Here is a 20,219-nt window from a genome sequence, read left to right as displayed (position 1 = left end):
CCATGAGAAAACCAACATAGTGCGTTTGCGACCAGCATGGATCCAGACCAGCCTGCGCATCCGCGCAGTCTGGTCAGGATCCATGCTGATCGCTAATGGTTTCTCTAATTTCAATAGACTTTGGAAGCGAACAGTATGGGTCCAGACCAGACTGCGCGGATGCGCAGGCTGGTCTGGATCCATGCTGGTCACAAACGCACTATGTTGGTTTTCTCATGGCGCGGCTCATATAATATGTTTGTGCATGGTTTTTCGTGTACTTGAGAGGAGCTGGTAAATACATTAAGTTTGCACTATCTTAAGCGTAAAATTAATGAAAGTGTAATAATACATAAAGATGTAAAATGTTATAAACATCTTTCTTTGTTTTTTTTTGTTTTGTTTGTTTTGTTTTGTTTTGCTCATCTTCAAACCTAATGTAGCATATGGGAAACAATGCAAATCCTCTTCGCTGAATACAATTCGCTTGATGACCTAAATTTTATTCGAAAACAAGCAAAATTAAACAAAACTCTTGTTCCTCCTCTGTTGTTGTTTTTTTTCACTACTCGGCCTTAGTTACAAGTGCAATTGTTTAATGCAAGTGTCATTCCTTCAAAATCGCTATTTTAGTACAAACTCTGTAATTTCTCTAGCCAGTTCTATGCGTAACTGCTAATCTGGCCGACAATAGTATTGCTTATAGTAGAAGATAAATCTGTATATACTCAATTTTTGACATATTCCAGTCAATACTTATACAGTAGTACAAATGAAAAACACATGGTAATGTGCATTTTGGACCGTTTTCTTGTCTAAACACCAATCGCATTTGGTGCAAATTTTCTTGTATTTTAATCATAACGGTGTGATTTGCCCTCCTAACGGACCCGCTGGAATCCCCCCTTATCCCTCTCAACCCAACAACCGACCTCCTGCTCGAATAAGAATTGTCAGTTACTTTAGCCTGCTGGCGATGAGTCTGCCTTTACGACCAGCGCAGACCAAGATCAGTCTGCACGTCCGTGCAGTCAGTACATTTTCAGTAAACACCCTTTCGAGTAATAAATGGTATTGCCCAAATTGAATGATGAACCAATCTATTTTAGAAATTTAGCAGGCTAAGGGTTAACGAATGAACAGAATAAACATATGAAATGAATATACATTTACTTGCAGTTAACATAAAGGAAGCAAAATGGGATTCAACGAGACGCCACTGCTTGTTAAAGTTTCCTTCATCATGACGTCTGTAGGCTTCCTTTTCCATCTGATAGGTTTTGCAAGCGAGTACTGGCAGAAATATGGTCGTTTCCACTCAGGACTTTGGCCTAACTCAAGCAATTTACCAAGTAAGTGTATTTTACGTGGCAGATTGACATATTTTAACTCATCTGAGAACAAAATTCTCAAAGTGAGGTATTATGGTCGCTCTGTGTTCATCGTCCGTCGTAAACAACGTTGATGCCAAAGTTTGAAAATGGGTTATCTAGGGCTGCTAAATTCCTCCTCTTGAGCAAGAGAGAGAGAGAGGGGGGGGGGGGGGGGGGGGTCCGTCTAATTTGGTGAATCTAGGCAGAACAAGTACAGAAAGGTGAAAGAAAACCACATATTTCCGATTTAAAAGAATTTCTACTCGTTACATACTAAATAAGGTGATGGGTGCACCTGGAACACAAATGTTTCCGTTTTCTTAGCATGACAGGAAGCAGAGTTTTGTCTCTTTTGTTTCTTACAAAAATGGAAATGGAAACACTTGTTTTGCGTAAAATTCACCACTCAAACAACGTTCTAACCACTTGATCTGATATAGCTATGGCCAGTGTGAACCAGTGTTCAAAAAGTTTAGTGACAAAATTTATGGGCAAATATTTCGGCAGGATCCTCCAAGGCTCTCTGGTGGTACGGCCCGTGAATTAATCAAGATTGAGGAAGTTTGACAGTGTCCGCTCTCAACCTTGAGTAGTGCTATTCAAATGTCTCATACTTGATGTATCTGGGCCTAATATCTCTGCTTAATTCAATACCACGCCAAACAGTAAAAGTCATTCTTGAGTTAAGGTCCTTTGGTATCCTTTACACACTTTGGTATTGCCAGGTACATTAGGGTGATAATATTGCAGAATATGACCAATGCGATTTGCTTATTTTACCTTAGGCAATACCGAATTTGATATACATTTGTATATGTTTGCACCCGCATTCTGGTAGGTTTTCAGCTGTCTGATCGAACGAAAAAACATAAAACGTCAGTGATGTTGAATTGACATAATCGCAATGGCCATTTCTATTACGTAATTACTGCATAAGTTTCAATCTATTTCAGCTCAGTAATTGATTATACTAATATTATACTAACGTGTTCCAACTAAAATGCAAATACAGTACAACCTCTCCAGAGCGGCCCTGTCGTAAGCAAAATCCTCTCTATAACAACATCATCAAAATTTCCCTACGCTGATTATACTATCAAATTTACCTCTCCAGAACAACAACCTCTACATAACGGTCAATATTTGTATCTCCCAAAGGGTGTTGCTCTACAGAAGTTGCACTGTATTGCTAAAACTTGAGTATATTTTTTTTTCATGGGTTTAAGAACGATTAGAAAATATTGATAGTTTTCGTTTTTATCTACCCTTCGTGTGTTTTTCCTACCCGTTTGGTAGGTTATGAAAAATGATGCAAAATGTCACAGAGTAATCAGAGTAATCCTGAAGACTTTTTGATTCAGATACTTAAAAAAATCGGGTCCTGGAACGACCAGCATTTATAGCGCAAACGCAGAATATTTACATTTACCACTATTAAATTAAACAGACGTTTCAGTGTTCAAAATGCTTTCTTTTCGCCTTGTTGGTTTGAATGAAAAACAGTTTTTTCGGCATTATGTTTTAGGGAGTCCACCTATGACAGATTATACAAGTACTTTAATTTCTGTGTTAAAGTTTATCAATTCAAAGTAATATTGTATTAATATATGTCTTCCGTTTGCAGGAGTCTTAAAGAATATTATAAATATAGTTATAACGTTCATGAACTTTTCTTTAGCTTACATGTGTACTTTTAGAAAAAGGTACTTTTGTTAATATGTATCAAACTTTCCATGAAATCAAACTATGTCAGTAGATAATTTAGTTGGATTTTCCACTTTGATCAATTCTTAAAACCTCAATAAGATAATACCGGTAACTGGTGCTCTGTTCCTCAGAAGAGCATTAATTTAACCAAAGTTTGATAAAACATTCACCTTACACCTCAATTTTCTTACAAAATTTGCAAAACAGGAAACTTTTTATATGTATTTTGATGAAGTCAGGACTAGATTCTGCAGTGAATGATGTATATTTATACTAAATATGGCATGTTTCCATGTTCTTTTTTTATGTTTTAAATGTTCAGCAAAAACAAAAATGTATTAGAAGTAATCTTAAGGATATTGGCCAAACATTCAACTGTTAATTTAAAAAATATGTTAAATATGCATGTAACTGGTACGTCTTTACTTCATCCTTTTACATACTATTGTATTACATGCTAAATTCTTGTCTACTTTATAAGCTTAAGATGATTAAAATACAATAAAAACTTTTTCTAAATACAATCATGTTCATCTAGATGTTGAATTAAAGGTCCATTACTAAGGGAAAGTGAGTTGGCAATTTTTTTCATAGCCAGTGCATAGACTTCTGCAAGACACTAAATAATGAAGATTGGCAGGTCAAAATTTACAGAAGGTCTATGGAACTCAAAGAAATGTATGTGTATTATGTTGAAATTTCAATGAATCGACAGAATGACCCCCCAGGTCTTTTTAACTTTCTTCATACTTCATAGAAAAATAATTGTACATATACTGCGATTTATTTCGAATTTCTACATACCAACTTTCATTTTCCAATAAAATGAAATAGTTTCTGTGCTTTTTAAAAGAAATTAAAATGTTCACTTTCCTTAGTATTGGACCTTTAAGTAGCAAAAAATAAAACGAAATTTATTGGACCTATTCTACAAAACGTTGAGATAACTTGGACATTACCTCAACAAATATATGACGAATTAAAAAAAAAGGAGTATTATTAGCCAGGCTACCTGACATAAAATATCCACAAAGCAGCGGAACATTAAGGAAAAATTATTTTCATTCAGGGGACCTATATGACCAAGGACTTCAGACAGTGTGCCCCCTCATTGTCGGTGTTTCGAGGCTTCGTTAAGTGAGGAATTCATCTAGCTGGCTCCGGAATGTCGGAAGTTCTACCCAGGGGCCCGCAGATGTCTGACAGAATGCCAGAAGGCGCACCTGAGATCTTTACCAATAGCTTGAAAGCCCCCATATGACTAGAAGTTGTGTCGCCGCGATTTAAAGCCCAACGAAACTGTGTTGTTGTTTTTTTTCTACCATAGACTGTTATATAGCAGTTGTCCAGTGAATCAAATAGTAAGCTTCAGGGGACAGCTGAAACTAGTTTTCAGTGACAACTGTGTTTGGCCTTACTCATTTGTTTAATTAACATGTTTAATTACACATCTAATAATAATGAACACAATACAAATGTGACAACTGACATTAAAATGACAGATCGCCTTCTTATGTATGTATATGCGAAAACATGCAAGTTACACAAATACACGTGAATTAAACGATGAGTGTGCATTGATAAATTGTTTAATTTGTGATTGGTTAATTAAATTTAATGAATACAAAAAACTGAATGGATATTACATTTTACTTAAGGTGTGTGTTGGCGGATTTGTGTAAAGTTGATCTTTCTAATTTTTCTACTCCCTGGATTACATCATTTCGTGCCTGTTTCCTTAAATAGTGTTCAAAATTCTTAACAGTAACAAAACTTTATTGTCATTTTCTGCCTTCGTTACGTTAAACGTACAAATTTAGACTCTTATATCTTGATTGTAAAGGGACATTATCATGCGTATACGACTCTTGGTAGACTCTGTTTATGCCCAGATATCTATGGGCCTAACGGCAATTGCATTCTGGTGTCACTTGATTGGATTTTTTACAACATTCTGGTACCATGGTCCCTTGGCGACGCATGAGATCTCGACCTTTGTCCTGAAAGGTTATTCAGGGCTTTGGAAGGGTTGTGAAGAAACGGGAACCTTGTGTTTTAGACCTGCCGGGGGAAGTAAGTATAAAAATAAATATATGAATTCGAGGTTTAGTCATAATATTGTTTTGCTGGAAGATGAAATCTCCGTATCTTAGATGTGAGCTTGGTAAATTCGTTTTACATAGAATAACGATGTCAAGTTAGTTAATTAGGCACACGGGATGCCGCGACAGTACGAAAACACTACAGAAATGAAGCGAAGGAATGACTGAACGATGAAGAAGATACGGTATTGCGATGATGATGGAGCAATGCTACGATAGCAAGATGATAAGCTCGTGATATTACTTTGCGACTTCATCTTCGTGCATTCGCTCTATCATCTATGTGGTATCGTACTGTTGTGATAAAGAATGCGTCAGTGATACTGTGCCCTTTACACGACGTAATATCCCTATCATCGTGCTATTGTTCCATCATTCCATCCTTCGGTCCTACTATCGTGGCAATGAATGTACTTTGTACATGTAGTATAATCATATTACTATTGTTGCGCAATAAGTAACGAATTGTCTCCCTTTACATTTTAGAGTCACGTCCGAATAGCAAATATCTCTTTATAAAGACAGATATTTTCTTTTATTTTTTTATAAGATTATTAATTAATTAATCTAACTACAGCAACAGCTCTCCTTATACAGACAAGATTCTTGATAAATTCATCGTATCAGAGCAATCACCTCTCTGATACAAACAAGATTCTTTATAGATTAACCTCTTTAGAGTAACAATCTCTCAAAGAGAAATATCTTTTCCCCTCCAAGCGGTGTTTGCTCTATAGAAATGGCACTGTATAATATACTAGTACATAATGTGCATGATCTGATCAAAAACAAGTTAAAAGTTGTCCAAATTGGTGTTGTTCATATTGTTACAGTGGGTAAATGACTGTGTAATGTGCACACAAAGAGAACTAGGCACAATTAGCATTTTGCTTCATTTAGATATAACATATATGTCAAGGTCTGTTCCAACTAAGGCAAGTGTAAAGTAAGATAATATTGTGTTGTCATGGCATGGCTGTCTGTATCGCGTTTAATGAAGGCGGTGTTTGTGCTGAATTTAATTGGCCTGGTTGTCGGTCTGCTCGGACTCGCGACCGACTACTGGGAAACCCTTGAGTACAAAGATGTTTACGGAAATCCGGTTGAATCCTACAGCGGTTTGTGGAGAAGTTGTGCAAACACTGTGGACCATCGTACAGGAACTAATACTACATTTTGTTTTACAACGGAATTGCAAAGTAAGTGAGCGCCATATTTCCTGTTGTTTTAAGTCATCGTGTCTGCCATGTTACTGCGTTTCTAAGTAACTCTAAATACTTCATACTTTACTATGAAAAAAATTGTTTTCGTTTGAAAACAAAGTCTTACATGTTAGCACTAGTTTTTGCTAGTGGATTGATAATTTAACTGGATACGTTTCAATGTTTTAAGACAGACAACTTTGCCCTAGATGTTTAAGTCGGGTACGGATTAAAAAAAAAAACTTGCCACACATTTAGTATTTAAGAGCTATGTAAAGTTATCAGTATGGTAATCAGTACGGTAACTTTATCTTATAGTGATCAAGACTTAGACTATAGATGAAGAAGAACCCTGGAATATATGATCGATTTGTTTTCTAAATTAATTGTCTCACTTTAAAATATGTTGTTACAATTTGTCTCTGGTTCTGTCCAAGTTAACTGTATTCTCCCGTGATCGGTTTGACAAAATCTTCCATGGGTTAAAATTATTCTTTGTAGAAACAGTGTTCTGAGGTTGAGAGTGTTGACCTCACGTTGAAAGTACTCGCTTCCAATTGACATTCATCTCTTCAGGGTAACAGAATTTTATCAGGTTGACAGTTTTCTCTTCAGTTAACCAGTATTCTTTTCTTCGGGTCACGTGAAGTTATGACAGTATCATCTGAAGTAAATGTCCCGTCAGTTTGTCAAGGCAGATTACAGTCAGTCTGTACCAGTGTTCTCCTCAGATTGATAGTAATCTTCGTCTGACATTACTCTTTTCTGGCTGGCACTATTCTCCAAAGGTTGATGAAGTGCTGAGAAATCTATGTCTTTGTAAACGCAAATTGAATGACTTATCAAATGTATATTAGATCCTAATTTCATATATAAAACAATGACTATTTACATCATATACGATATAGGGAAATTCGGACATTTGGAAAATTTCAGACATTATCGCATCAAATGCAGTTTACGTCACTCCTTTAAATATGAAGGTAGTAATTTACCGGATCTGTCTCCGTGGTCCACGAACGTAGTAATTCGCTGGATATATAGTCCATATCAATATATAATTCCATGCCTGGTAAAGACCATTTTCATGCCAGATATAAGCTTTATTGATGTTTGATTGTGAAGAGGAATATCTGTGGATTATTTTAAGCTACGTTATATGCTTCAAAGATTTATCGAAGCTGTTTTGTAAAATGAAAGTGAAAGTATTATCTGATGTCTGCCTATAGTATACGCAGTATTGGCGTTTTCATCACGTGTCTCAGTCACGTGATCATGGTTTTATTGCATTATGGTCAACCCCATGTTTTTTTGGTATAATTTTTGATTGCCTTCAAGACAAGGGTAGTTTCGCAAGAAGTGAAAGTGGTAAAAATGCTGATGCAAACATAAATTGTTATTTTTGCATAGAAAATAGTAGCGGAGGCATTCAATACCTTCTAACTTTTATTGTGTGTTATATGTTCTTCTTAGTTTCCTCCCTTTCCTATACATGCATAAAGGCATATAGACACTAAATAGGAAATTGGCGCGAAAAAATGGTCGCATGATGGCGGATTCAAATAGTCCTCCGTATAGATTTTTGTTTGTTTGTTTGTTTTTCTGTAGAACTATTTTCCTTATTTTGTTGCAATTTTCACTGTATTTTCTTTGCAATGTTTGCTGTTATCATATGGCAGATATATGCAGTAGCATTTTCATAATGAAATTATACGATAACAGAACTTGACATGGAAACGATCATACACTACCACTACAATTAAGGGTGATTTTGCAGCTTGTGTGTTTGACTGAAACTATTTTTAAACATGACCCCCACTTTTCTTTTGATTTTTATTCAGCACTGAAAATAGATCTATTCTTCAGGAAAATATAAGTTACAGACATTTAAAACGGGCCCTTATGTGTGCTGCAGCCACTGAAAATATGTCAGTTTTATATAGGATACGGTTACATTTTACCAGTTCACTTCTTTCTTTATTTCATATAAGCAATGAATTATTGAGACTTTATTTTCAGTACTTTAAAGCATTTCAATGATATGAAAACCATATAAGTTCATTTAGTATGACATGGCTTCATATCAAAAATAGAAAAATATTGACATGTTATGTTACATATAAAACAAAAATCTGTTCAGAAAAACATCACCCTCTAAAAATGCTCCATTGAAAATAGCCGTTTAGCAATTACGCATATGTATACATTTTCACAAAGAATTAAACTAATACCTGGAAATTCACAATGAAAATGGTCTAGATCTTTTCTCAATACATAAAGATGACTGCCACATCCTCTATGACTCATTATACCAGATTTCATTAACAGCATGGAACTACATTTTGGACTACTTCAATCAGTTCGTAAAGAAAAACAGCGGTTTATTGTTCTGCAACCTGTAAAAGAACAGCTAAATATAACATTTGACGTAGAATTTAGGAAGTAGATTTAAACAATTTAATAGAGTACAATTTCGTGTATTGGGGAGCAATAGTTGTTTTCCCTACAAGGCGGCTTTTTACTTGTCCGAATGAACACTGCCTTCGGTCAAATTTTCCCGATGTTAGGGTTGCTATTATTTTTGCATGAATTCACTATCTCGGACCGTAATTCAATTGAATGCACACGGTAAAGTCCGAGCGCGACAGTAGACTACAGTAAGGCACGGCAGCTAAGATTAATAAGTAACATTGATACCGAATACAAGACTTATTTCATACAAACACGAAGCTGCAAAATGAGTACTGCTGTCTTGTAAGAATCAGCTGTTACCACATGACATTTAATTATATTCAAATTTAATTTATATATTTAGTGACGTTAATTACATTTGATGAGGATTTTATTCATTTGAATTAAATATCTAAAGATAAAATATTTTAGTGAATGATGACCATTGGATATCTTTAAATTATTATTGTAAAAAAAAAAAAAGAATAACAACATCATGCCCGATAAAATGTACATTGTATCTTTTTTCGGATATGCATACTTTCGGATAAACGTGCGTTTCTTTGTAAGAAAGAGACATGGTATGCTTATAAATATATGTATATATACAGTTGAATAGAATTTAGACTCCATTTGCTGTTTCAGTGAGACGCAAATATGATCCGGCATTGTCCGTCTTTGAGTCCGTTCTTCTACCAACATTTTCGTTTCCGGATTTTAAGTCTGGAAGTATAATAGCCACAGCTTTTAAACTTCACACAACTAGTAAGAACAACTAGAAGAAAATCTATACAAACAGATGTATTACTTTGGGGTCAACGGCTTGATTGTGAAGGTCACGGGGACTCGTGTTAATAGGGATAGAAAAAAAAATGCTTTGACTTTCAAACTTTAAACAATGACTAAATATCAAAGGAGGAAGGTCCCTTTTGATTTTAGGTCACAGACTTTTTGGCAAATGTCACAGAGACCAAAATTTACATTCTTGTTCTTTGTTAATTGTTTCCCTTTGAATTTGTTTTCATCTTTGAAACTAGAAAATGAAATTGCATTAAAACTAGCATACTAAATATGTGTAGATATTTAAAGGGCAAGGAATGCCTGATAATAAGTTAACTTCATATGGAAAAAAATAGAGAAATTATTTTACAGATATAAGTAAATACAGTTCAAACATGTATCTAGAAATTTAACAAATCCGCCATTTTTTGTTGCCATGGAAACAAAACGGACGCCATTTTGATCAATTTCAAATGCTCATAACTTTCTCGTTTTTAAGCCGATTTTGAAAATTCTTTTACATCTTTCAACGATTAAAGAAATCCTAGCAGATGGAATTAGCATAAGAACAACATTGCCTTTACCTTTAAAAGCAATACAGAATCGTAGATTTCTATGAATGTAGTTACAATCCCATACATTTTTTATGATTGCATTAATTCCCTTTAAACATGAAATATTGTAATCTAATTTCCAAAGAAACAAAAATGATTGTATTTTTGTTTAGTTCAGAAACAATTTGTGTTTTTCAACTTTGATATTCTCGCGCGGTATTTGTTTAAGCTACATTTAGTAGGGCAAAGACACCACCTGCTTACAAAAGTAAAATTTTAGGATGTTTAACCCTACTAGTATAATGTTGGTAGTCATAATACATCAACAAGTTTTTCTGTGATGATTGAAATACTGGCGTCTTTGAGCTTAATGATGACGGCGAAAATAATCAGAAAACTTTACTATTGTCCTGTAGCACAAACAATAAAACCAGATAGCTTGCTAGCAGAAATGTCCTCAAGGATTGATTTCCCAATACGGAGTCTTGTTTTTTGTAATGTTCGTATTATCGACCAGACTGCATGATTTTTCGTAAATACATACACACTCCTCACAGTATTCATTCCATCTAGATCATAAATTTTCTGCTGCGGATATCTTTGGATTTGTTGTCTCGTCGGCTATATATGGATTCTTAGTATTGACTGGAATGTTTTGAGATTTCATTAGAAATGGCTTTGGATTCTGCACCGATCTTGTTAAAAGTGGCGCTTGTGCTATTGTCGATAGGTTTTATCATTGACATTATTGGCTTTGCTACGCCATATTGGCAAGCCTATGACGGTCGGGATATATTTGGACACCATTCGGAAGTGAACTCGGGTCTATGGAGAACATGCTGGACACGGTACAGTCGCTTGACACAAGACACACGTGAGGCTTGTGGAAAAACTACTGGACCTAGTAAGTAAAAATGCAGCCGATCCGTAATGATACCCGGCAGCTTCCTGACCATAAATGTAGCTTTACGGAAATCCAAAAACGCATACAGGGAATACGTAAATGAACGGAAATTGCCGATTAGCATTATGGGTAAACTACTGTGATTGTTTTATTTACAGAGATAGAATGACAGATTTTGTGAGAAAATCTAGACAGCCTTATATTGACCCTGTCGGTAAAAAAACGGGGATAAGTTAACCGGTGCTGCATTTAGACATCCGACATTGCTTGAAAACATTGTAATTTAAAAATCATTACTAGCTGAAAAGAAATATTATCTCATGTTACATAGTTTATATTGCAGTTGCTAATTTTGTGTTTTGGTTTTGATTCATTGAAATACCTCGCATAATATGATGTTAAATCAATACCGTCATGTCATTCCTTGACTTACAATTTCATACGGCAGAGTATTACTTCCATGTGTAAGTTAATAATTTATTGAATCGAAACTCGAAATTTCGAACTACTTAGACGAAATCTTTAGATATGCAAATATATGTGTAGGTCATGTCCAGGATTAGGTACCTTATGTAGCCTTCGGAGGTCCAATGGGGTTATATAACACCACTTTGCAGTGTTTACTCATGAAGTATATCACTGTTTTTACCATATTTTAATCTGAAAGGTTTTCGATCTCGTTTGAGTCCTTATGGCAAGGAAATATTAACATACCCTACATAAAAGCGTATCGGTCGTGGGTTCGAGCCCCACTGGGTTCGCGACCATGACTTCTCATATGACACCAGTACAGGTTTTTCCAGAAAGCGTACTCGAGAGTTCCAATAAGCTTGAATTAGCTCTAAATTTGAGGAATGTTCATAGAAAGTGACCGGATATTGTTCGAACTGCACTATTTCGACCATATGTCGAGTTCGAGCCCCTACCACTTGAACATACTACATGTATTCAAATAATCTTGGATACAGTTTGAAACTGTGGAATAGCTCTAGGGGCTAAGATAGGTCATAAATTGATATTTGCAAGTCCCTACATGCTGAGTGCAGTATATGGATGCATAGGTCGATGCATCCGATTTACAGGTTTACAGTCTGAGAATCAATTAACTCATTAAGATTTTTGACTTTTGACAGACGGACATGCGTTCAAATATTGCAAATATAAAGGATACTAATGATAAAAAAAGATTAAAAGTCACCATTTCGAGCAGGTAACTCGAAATTTCGATTAACGTTACTCAAAATTTAGTTAAATTTCAAATTTCACTGTGACGAAATTCGGAGATAGTATCTCCAAATTTCGAGATAGTAGAAAAAAACGCACCTCGCACAAATACACTTCCGTAAGGCTAGACACCACTAATTATTTTTCCGTAAACATAAACATTTAATTAAAGCTATACCCAGCATAGCTAGTCAGATGAAGTTATTTTTTAGCTCACATGTCACAAAGTGACAGTGTGAGCTTTTGTGATCGCGCAGCGTCCGTCGTCCGTCGTCCGTCCGTCCGTGCGTCCGTGCGTAAACTTTTGCTTGTGACCACTCTAGAGGTCACATTTTTCATGGGATCTTTATGAAAGTTGGTCAGAATGTTCATCTTGATGATATCTAGGTCAAGTTCGAAACTGGGTCAACTGCGGTCAAAAACTAGGTCAGTAGGTCTAAAAATAGAAAAACCTTGTGACCTCTCTAGAGGCCATATTTTTCAAAAGATCTTCATGAAAATTGGTCAAAATGTTCACCTTGATGATATCTAGGTCAAGTTCGAAACTGGTCACGTGCCTTCAAAAAGTAGGTCAGTAGGTCAAATAATAGAAAAACCTTGTGACCTCTCTAGAGGCCATATTTTTCAAAAGATCTTCATGAAAATTGGTCAAAATGTTCATCTTGATAATATCTAGGTCAAGTTTGAAACTGGGTCAGCTGCGGTCAAAAACTAGGTCATTAGGTCTAAAAATAGAAAAACCTTGTGACCTCTCTAGAGGCCATACTTTTGACTGGATCTTCATGAAAATTAGTCTGAATGTTCACCTTGATGATATCTAGGTCAGGTTCGAAACTGGGTTACGTGCCATCAGAAACTAGGTCAGTAGGTCAAATAATGAAAAAACCTTATGACCTCTCTAGAGGCCATATTTTTCATGGGATCTGTATGAAGGTTAGTCTGAATGTTCATCTTGATGATATCTAGGTCAAGTTCGAAACTGGGTTACGTGCCATCAGAAACTAGGTCAGTAGGTCAAATAATAAAAAAACCTTGTGACCTCTCTAGAGGCCATATTTTTCATGGGATCTGTATGAAGGTTAGTCTGAATGTTCATCTTGATGATATCTAGGTCAAGTTCGAAACTGGGTCACTTGTGGTTAAAAACTAGGTCAGTAGGTCTAAAAATAGAAAAACCTTGTGACCTCTCTAGATGCCATATTTTTCAAAAGATCTTCATGAAAATTGGTCTGAATGTTCACCTTGATGATATCTAGGTTAAGTTCGAAACTGGGTCACGTGCCATCAAAAACTAGGTCAGTAGGTCAAATAATAGAAAAACCTTGTGACCTCTCTAGAGGCCATATTTTTCATGGGATCTGTATGAAAGTTGGTCTGAATGTTCATCTTGATGATATCTAGGTCAAGTTCGAAACTTGGTTAGCTGCGGTCAAAAACTAGGTCATTAGGTCTAAAAATAGAAAAACCTTGTGACCTCTCTGGAGGCTATACTTTTGAATGGATCTTCATGAAAATTGGTCAGAATGTTCGTCTTGATGATATCTAGGTCAAGTTTGAAACTGGGTCACGTGCCATCAATAACTAGGTCAGTAGGTCAAATAATGAAAAAACCTTGTGACCTCTCTAGAGGCCATATTTTTCATGGGATCTGTATGAAAGTTGGTCAGAATGTTCATCTTGATGATATCTAGGTCAGGTTCAAAACTGGGTCACATGAGGTCAAAAACTGGGTCACTATGTCAAATAATAGAAAAAAATGACGTCATACTCAGTTCAAAACTGGGTCATGTTGGGACAGGTGAGCGATTCAGGACCATCATGGTCCTCTTGTTCACAAATAGATCTTGTTCATTTTGTCATGGAAAACATTGCATCGATTTTATTATTTGTTCTTTGATCTTAGAGGAGATTGAAGTTCAGATTGTCTTGTTGCTAATCAGATAATTAATTGGCAGTTTCATCGTATGTGCTTTGTAAGAAATTAAAAAAGAACTTCTTGTATGATCTGGTTATCTTTTGTTTTTGGAAATCAAAAGAATTGAGAATTAATTGATTGATTGAATTTATGTTGTATCATTTGGCAACTGCTGTTTTGTAGCATTACGGATACAGTTACTATTAAAATGCAGAAGTGGGTAAAAAGTCGCGCTACGAAAAGTTAAAATTAGAGAAATAAAACGGCGGGGTCCCGGGGCGACAACCCGCTAATAAGCGAGGTCGCGGAGCGAAAAGGCGAAATTTAACAGTACAATGATGGGGGCGCGGTGAGAAAACTCGCTAATTGTCGGGGGCGCGGGGCGAAAAGTCTAGATTTAGTGACTAAAATGGCGAGGGCGAGGGGCGAAAACACGAGAATTAGCGCTCTTCAAACGTTAAGTTTTCGCACTGCACCCCCGCCATTTGAGGTATTAAATATCGACTTTTCACTCCGCGCCCCGGTAAATAGCGAGTTTTCGACCCGCGCCTCCGCCATTTTAACTTGTTCATTCTCTACTTTAAAGTTATAAAATTCATGTTTCTTTACTTTAAATATGGGCCGTTGTTTGAATACGAGTACTCATACTACGCACTCGTGCTTCCATAGTTGGAATTATATTATCCATTGATAGCATAGAAATATATTGATTATTTCTTAAGTACGAGATGATGACCTTATGTGAAAAAGTCATCACAGTCTTGCGAGCCTGCAACATTTTCATTTTTGTGGTGTTGAGTGACCTGTGAAGTTTTCACTTTTCTCTATTTGCTTATTATAGTCTGTAAGTCATTCTGTCAGTAATTCAGTATATAGTCAACTCACTGTATCGGAACTTTCTTCCGTTTCTTCTGCCAACAAGACGTCAAAATTTTGTTCAAATACACCCAACTGCTTCGTCCCAACATGCTACAGGGCATCATCTAAAATAAACAAATAACTGTATATCTTAATGTACTTTATAAGGCCTAGATATACCTTGGATTAACAATTACAAGTAGCCTTTATTTTACCAAGAAAGATCATTCTCACGAATGAAAATGGTTTTTATTTAGTCAAATCATACTCCTAACATCACTTTGATATCACCGTGACCCCTACTTTTGAATAATAAAATACCAAATATAATGCATTTCATCAGTTTTCGACAGTTTTTTTTTTTTGCTGCACAATTTTGCTAGATTGAGATAAGCTGCTAATTTCTTAGGAACAGTATAATTTTGCTCAAGATTAATTGCCAAACTAGAAATCTCTTAGAAAACTGTAAACTTCGCGAATATGGGGCGCCATTTTACTTTTTATATATCACCTATTCCACAACGTGAAATCACCTATTCCAACAGTACAAGTAATATCACTTATTCGAACAGGTGATATCACAATACAGTATTAAACATTTTAAAAAATGGCGCCCCATATAATACTGTTTTTTTTATATATATCACCTGTCAAATGTTTCCAAAGTCGTGTACAACCCCATGTCATCAGCTTTTGAAACTGTGAAAGTGCCGTCTCCTCTCTTTCAGTGGGTTGAAGTAGAACTCGTTCAACATCTTCCTTTCTAAGTGTAATTGACTTCTTGCATAAACAGTCAATAACTCCTTCGCAATCCGGCTGATGCCATTCTCTCGTTATTTCAGAATCTAGGGGTAATCCTTGTAATGTTATAGGTAATGTGCATATTTGTTTAGATCTGTGTTCACCTGGGTTAGGGTCACCGGTGTACTGCAATTTCACCAGGTTATCAAGCATGAGAATAACATGACAGTCCTGCAAACTAAGCAACCTCTGGCATTCCCCAGCTTCAGATGTGTAAGATACATTCTGTTTCCTCAGATATGTGTTGTAATAAAATTTTTCTGCATTGGCATTTTTTTTTCAATTTATTTTCTGCTGTTTTTAATGTAACTGTAGCTCCACTAGCTGATGTTACATCGAACACGGAGTTTAAGCTTTTATATTCTATGAGTAAGTCTTTTGACGTGTAGTATATAGTTTTTTCAATTTTTCTGAGTAATATTGCGTTGCATCACTACTTCTTTTTGATCCACTTTTGTTGAGAAATGACTCTAAAATAATTTGTAATTCAGCAGGGGTTTCAAACAACCATTCCTCTTCCACATTGAAATTTTGCAGGGAAAGGGGCCTAATATTTGTCGACTGTGTACACGTTCCACAGTCTATATTATCAAATTGTTCATTTGCTACAAATTCAACATCAATATCTTTGTTCTGTTTCCCATGAATACAAAAAGTTTTTAAAGTTGTGTAGTAAAATGTCATCTGTCAACTGAAACCTGGCAAAACAACCCTCTTCTTCAATAAAATACGACTGAAGATTATGTTCCAGAACAAAATAAATACATTTTACATCACAATCATGCCTTCTTCTGATAAAATATACCGCTCTTTCACAAAATGTATTATATATTTCAACATTTTGAGTTTTTTCTAAACTTACTGCGATATGTATAAAGTTATTTTGTTGCGACTTTGGGCCATCAAAGCACACAACTGACACATCAGTCTCACCTGTGTACTGCTCATATATATTTTTCAACTGATTTTCAATTACAAATGGTTTATGCTTTTTACTGGTAAAAATATCTACAGTATTAATTAACTCAGCTGTTTTTATTCTTAACTGTTTTTCTTTTATATGATCAGGGATGATTCTTGGCAATGCCTCCTGGCATTCTTTAAAGGATAATAATGACTGAAATCTTCTAAATTTTTGTGTCAACAAATGTTCATAGTCACTGTCATGGGAATCTGATAAACAATATTTGCAGAAATTTTTTTCAAACCAACATATTTTTCCCCACTCTTTAACAGAAAAATGTTGTTTGTGTTCACAAATTAAAGTTTCAATTTCATTTTCCTGAGAAGTATTAATATCAAGCAGTTCTAAACGTTCATGGAATTTTGTTTTTGATATCAATTTATACAGTTCTAAAGTTGATGACACTGTTGATAATACACTGTTGTCCTGCCATGTGCATTTGCTAGCTACTTCAGCTATTTTTTTACATGCAGATGAAGTATCACAGTATTGAAAACAGTATCTTAAAACACCAAAATCAGGTACTAATTCCTTTCCATTTGAATTTTTTAATCCATAAGACTTTAGTGTTCTTCGTAAATTTAATCTTCTTAAACCTTGATTTTCTTTTTTGAGATGAACATAAAATTCCTCTAGGTCGATGAAATAATGATCTTGTTCTTTTATGATATGAAATGTTTTGCTAAGTTTCATAATCCATCAGTACCTAGAAGAAAAAATAACAGTATATATTTAAGATTGTTATAGAATAAAGATGCAGACACTGAACACAATACAAATAATACTTATGCTTATGCTTTAAAATTAATGTGATTCTTTCTTCAAAATTATATTCTAAAATGCATGATCACTTTTCAATACAGATTTATATAATAAAAATGTTTAAAATGAATAATGGTACTTTTATCCTCAAAATGGCATTGTCCTTAAATTTATTAAAAAATGTGTTTGTTTGTTTGTTTGTTTGTGTTGGGTTTAACGCCATTTTTCAACAGTATTGCAGTCATGTAACGGCGGGCAGTTAACCTAACCAGTTTTCCTGGATTCTGTTCCAGTACAAACCTGTTCTCCGCAAGTAACTGCCAACTTCCCCACATGAATAAGAGATGGAGGACTAATGATTTCAGACAAAAAAAATATAAAAAATATGCATGATCAATTTTCAGATAAAATAATAAATTGCACTTACCTATATATACAGAAGTTTTCTTCAATATAAACCATTCTATATCCAATAAAAAAAAAATATTTGTATACGTTTTGATCCAGAAAATACACAGAAACAGTTAATGTTGTTGGAATACAATTACATTTACCCAGATGTTCAGTGTTATATCAGCTTCAGTGTTGGGTCATAATTCACTGTGGTCAGTTAGCTTGTCAGAGGTAATGGGATAACATGCTGGGCAGCAAACCACAGATATTATTTGGATCTGGCCAAGATTCCTTAGACTGTTCTCGTGTTTTCGCTCGGTAGGGTCGCGAGGCGAAAACGCGAATGGCAGATATCAGCCACCATACATTTCACCAGTATCACAAAAAGGCTTCGGCTTACGTATCTTTAGAATTACTCTGTCTTTATTATGAGTGTGCGCTGTCTTTACTTTAAATCACTACCTAGCCCTTTAAATGACAACACAAAATCTTTTGAATGAATAGTCACTATTTTTGTAAGATTGATTCCTATCCCTAGAATAAAGTCTTCCTTAACAATGATTGAACTTCTGAGCATTTAACACTGCAATGTTTGAGCACTGTTCAAAAACGTAGGTTCGGGTGTGGGGGTTTATACTCCATTGATAAAATACACTTCAAATCCAGTTTTCAATGTTAGTTTATTATGAGATTTTGTCTAAGATGGAAATAAAGTCGTCATAATTATAATTCTCTCATTCCTCTGGTCTAAAGTCACTTAATATTATAACTGTAAAATATTTCATTTCTTGTTTCTATGATCTGTCATTTTCAAAGTCCGAGCCAAAAGTAAAGAATCTCCCTCCCTAGTTCTGACCTAGGTTTATATACAAAAGCAGGTACCCTCCCATATTTGGAGTGTATCATAGTGATGAAAGAAAAAGATTACCCCTAATATTTATGAGGATAACCGTTGACTGATGGTACCATCCCAAATACGGAGCCACCTTTAACTCTAACAAACCAGACATGTTTACGATGGTACATTATGACAACATACCCTGATAAAATGATACAAAATGATACACACTCCAGTCCCAAACAATTTATGGGGGTAACTGGTGAATGACATCTCTAGTAGCAGAGGCCAAAGTTTCACATCAGTAGAATCAATTAATAAATAAACTTTAATAAGACTAGCTGCTTAATTTACAACACTCCCCCACCCTTAGCTTCTTAATTGTCCCCAATTAAGTTTTAACATTAAAATATAAGTGACTACTGAGCCAGACTCTTACTCTCAAATACTATGTGAAGATACATAAGAATATGAATACCTAAACTATTATATCATTGAAATTGCTCCTCAATATAAATGATTAAGTGTCATGTATAGTAGCAAACATGCTATATACTCTATGTTTTAATAAAACTCATGATTATAGTTCGGAAGAACTATGTGACTAAATACTTCTCAAAGTAGTATACATGTAAAATGACTATGATACTAATGTATGTATGAAACATTAAAAGTGTAAAAAATATCACCAACTGTCCTAGTAAAACACATGTAAAATAAATCCAATGTTGAATTCAATTCGTCTAATAAAGTGTATATATATTTGGTAAGCACTTTCACACAATGTTTATTTCTTTCACACAAAGTCCTGGTGCCTTTATTTATTTAAACTAATTTGAAAAAAGTTAATAGGCACAATATTTGATTTTATATGGCTATGGTAGTCGTCTCTACCAAAGTTTTAAGTCCTGTGTGCCAAGAGCATCTAATTATACAACATATGATTTTAATAAATGGCACAAATTTTCATATCTGAAAATGAAACCCACAAATAAATCCATTTGAATACACCAAGGCTGAATGGGATTATTATTACCAATGCAGCCACTAATTGAATCCATATAAAGAATAATAAATCCATTTGTATACACTTAGGCTGAATGGGATTATTATTACCAATGCAGCCACTAATTAAATCCATACAAAGAATGAAATTAATAATTACTCTCTTATAATCCAGGATGAATATTAGTTAGCACTTAAAATCCAGAAGGAATATGAACTTAATCCAAAACAATTAACACTTTTAATATTTATAACTATTGTGTACCATGTTGGTATGGTCTGTATTGGGTCCTGTTCCTTGAACTTCTCCTCACTTGTTGACTGGTACTGTTCAGGTAGGTAGGATTCGGAAGTTTGCTGGTACCCTTTTATTTTTGATTGATGATTATTTTCCTCAGACTTAACCA

The 20,219-nt window shown here is 35.0% G+C and overlaps 1 protein-coding gene across 4 annotated transcripts in view; it reads left to right on the top strand.

The window, feature by feature from the left end:
- The window catches only part of LOC123540326 (uncharacterized), a 123,755-nt gene that overhangs the window by 37,455 nt on the left and 66,081 nt on the right, over positions 1-20,219 (top strand). For 2 of the 4 annotated variants that reach the window (XM_053526995.1, XM_053526996.1), the window contains exon 2: positions 1,159-1,331. In XM_053526995.1, coding sequence (XP_053382970.1) covers positions 1,178-1,331 — 154 coding nt within the window. In that variant the 5' untranslated portion in view covers positions 1,159-1,177. Of the gene's footprint in view, positions 1-1,158; positions 1,332-4,739; positions 5,133-10,700; positions 11,053-20,219 lie in introns of those variants that run through there. The other 2 variants (XM_045325257.2, XM_045325255.2) reach the window with 2 other exon arrangements.

Source organism: Mercenaria mercenaria, chromosome 16, assembly GCF_021730395.1.
Source record: "Mercenaria mercenaria strain notata chromosome 16, MADL_Memer_1, whole genome shotgun sequence".
In the NCBI taxonomy this organism is placed as follows: domain Eukaryota; kingdom Metazoa; phylum Mollusca; class Bivalvia; order Venerida; family Veneridae; genus Mercenaria; species Mercenaria mercenaria.
Note: the sequence above shows the minus strand (reverse complement) of the source record. Positions and strands in the feature narration are given on the sequence as shown.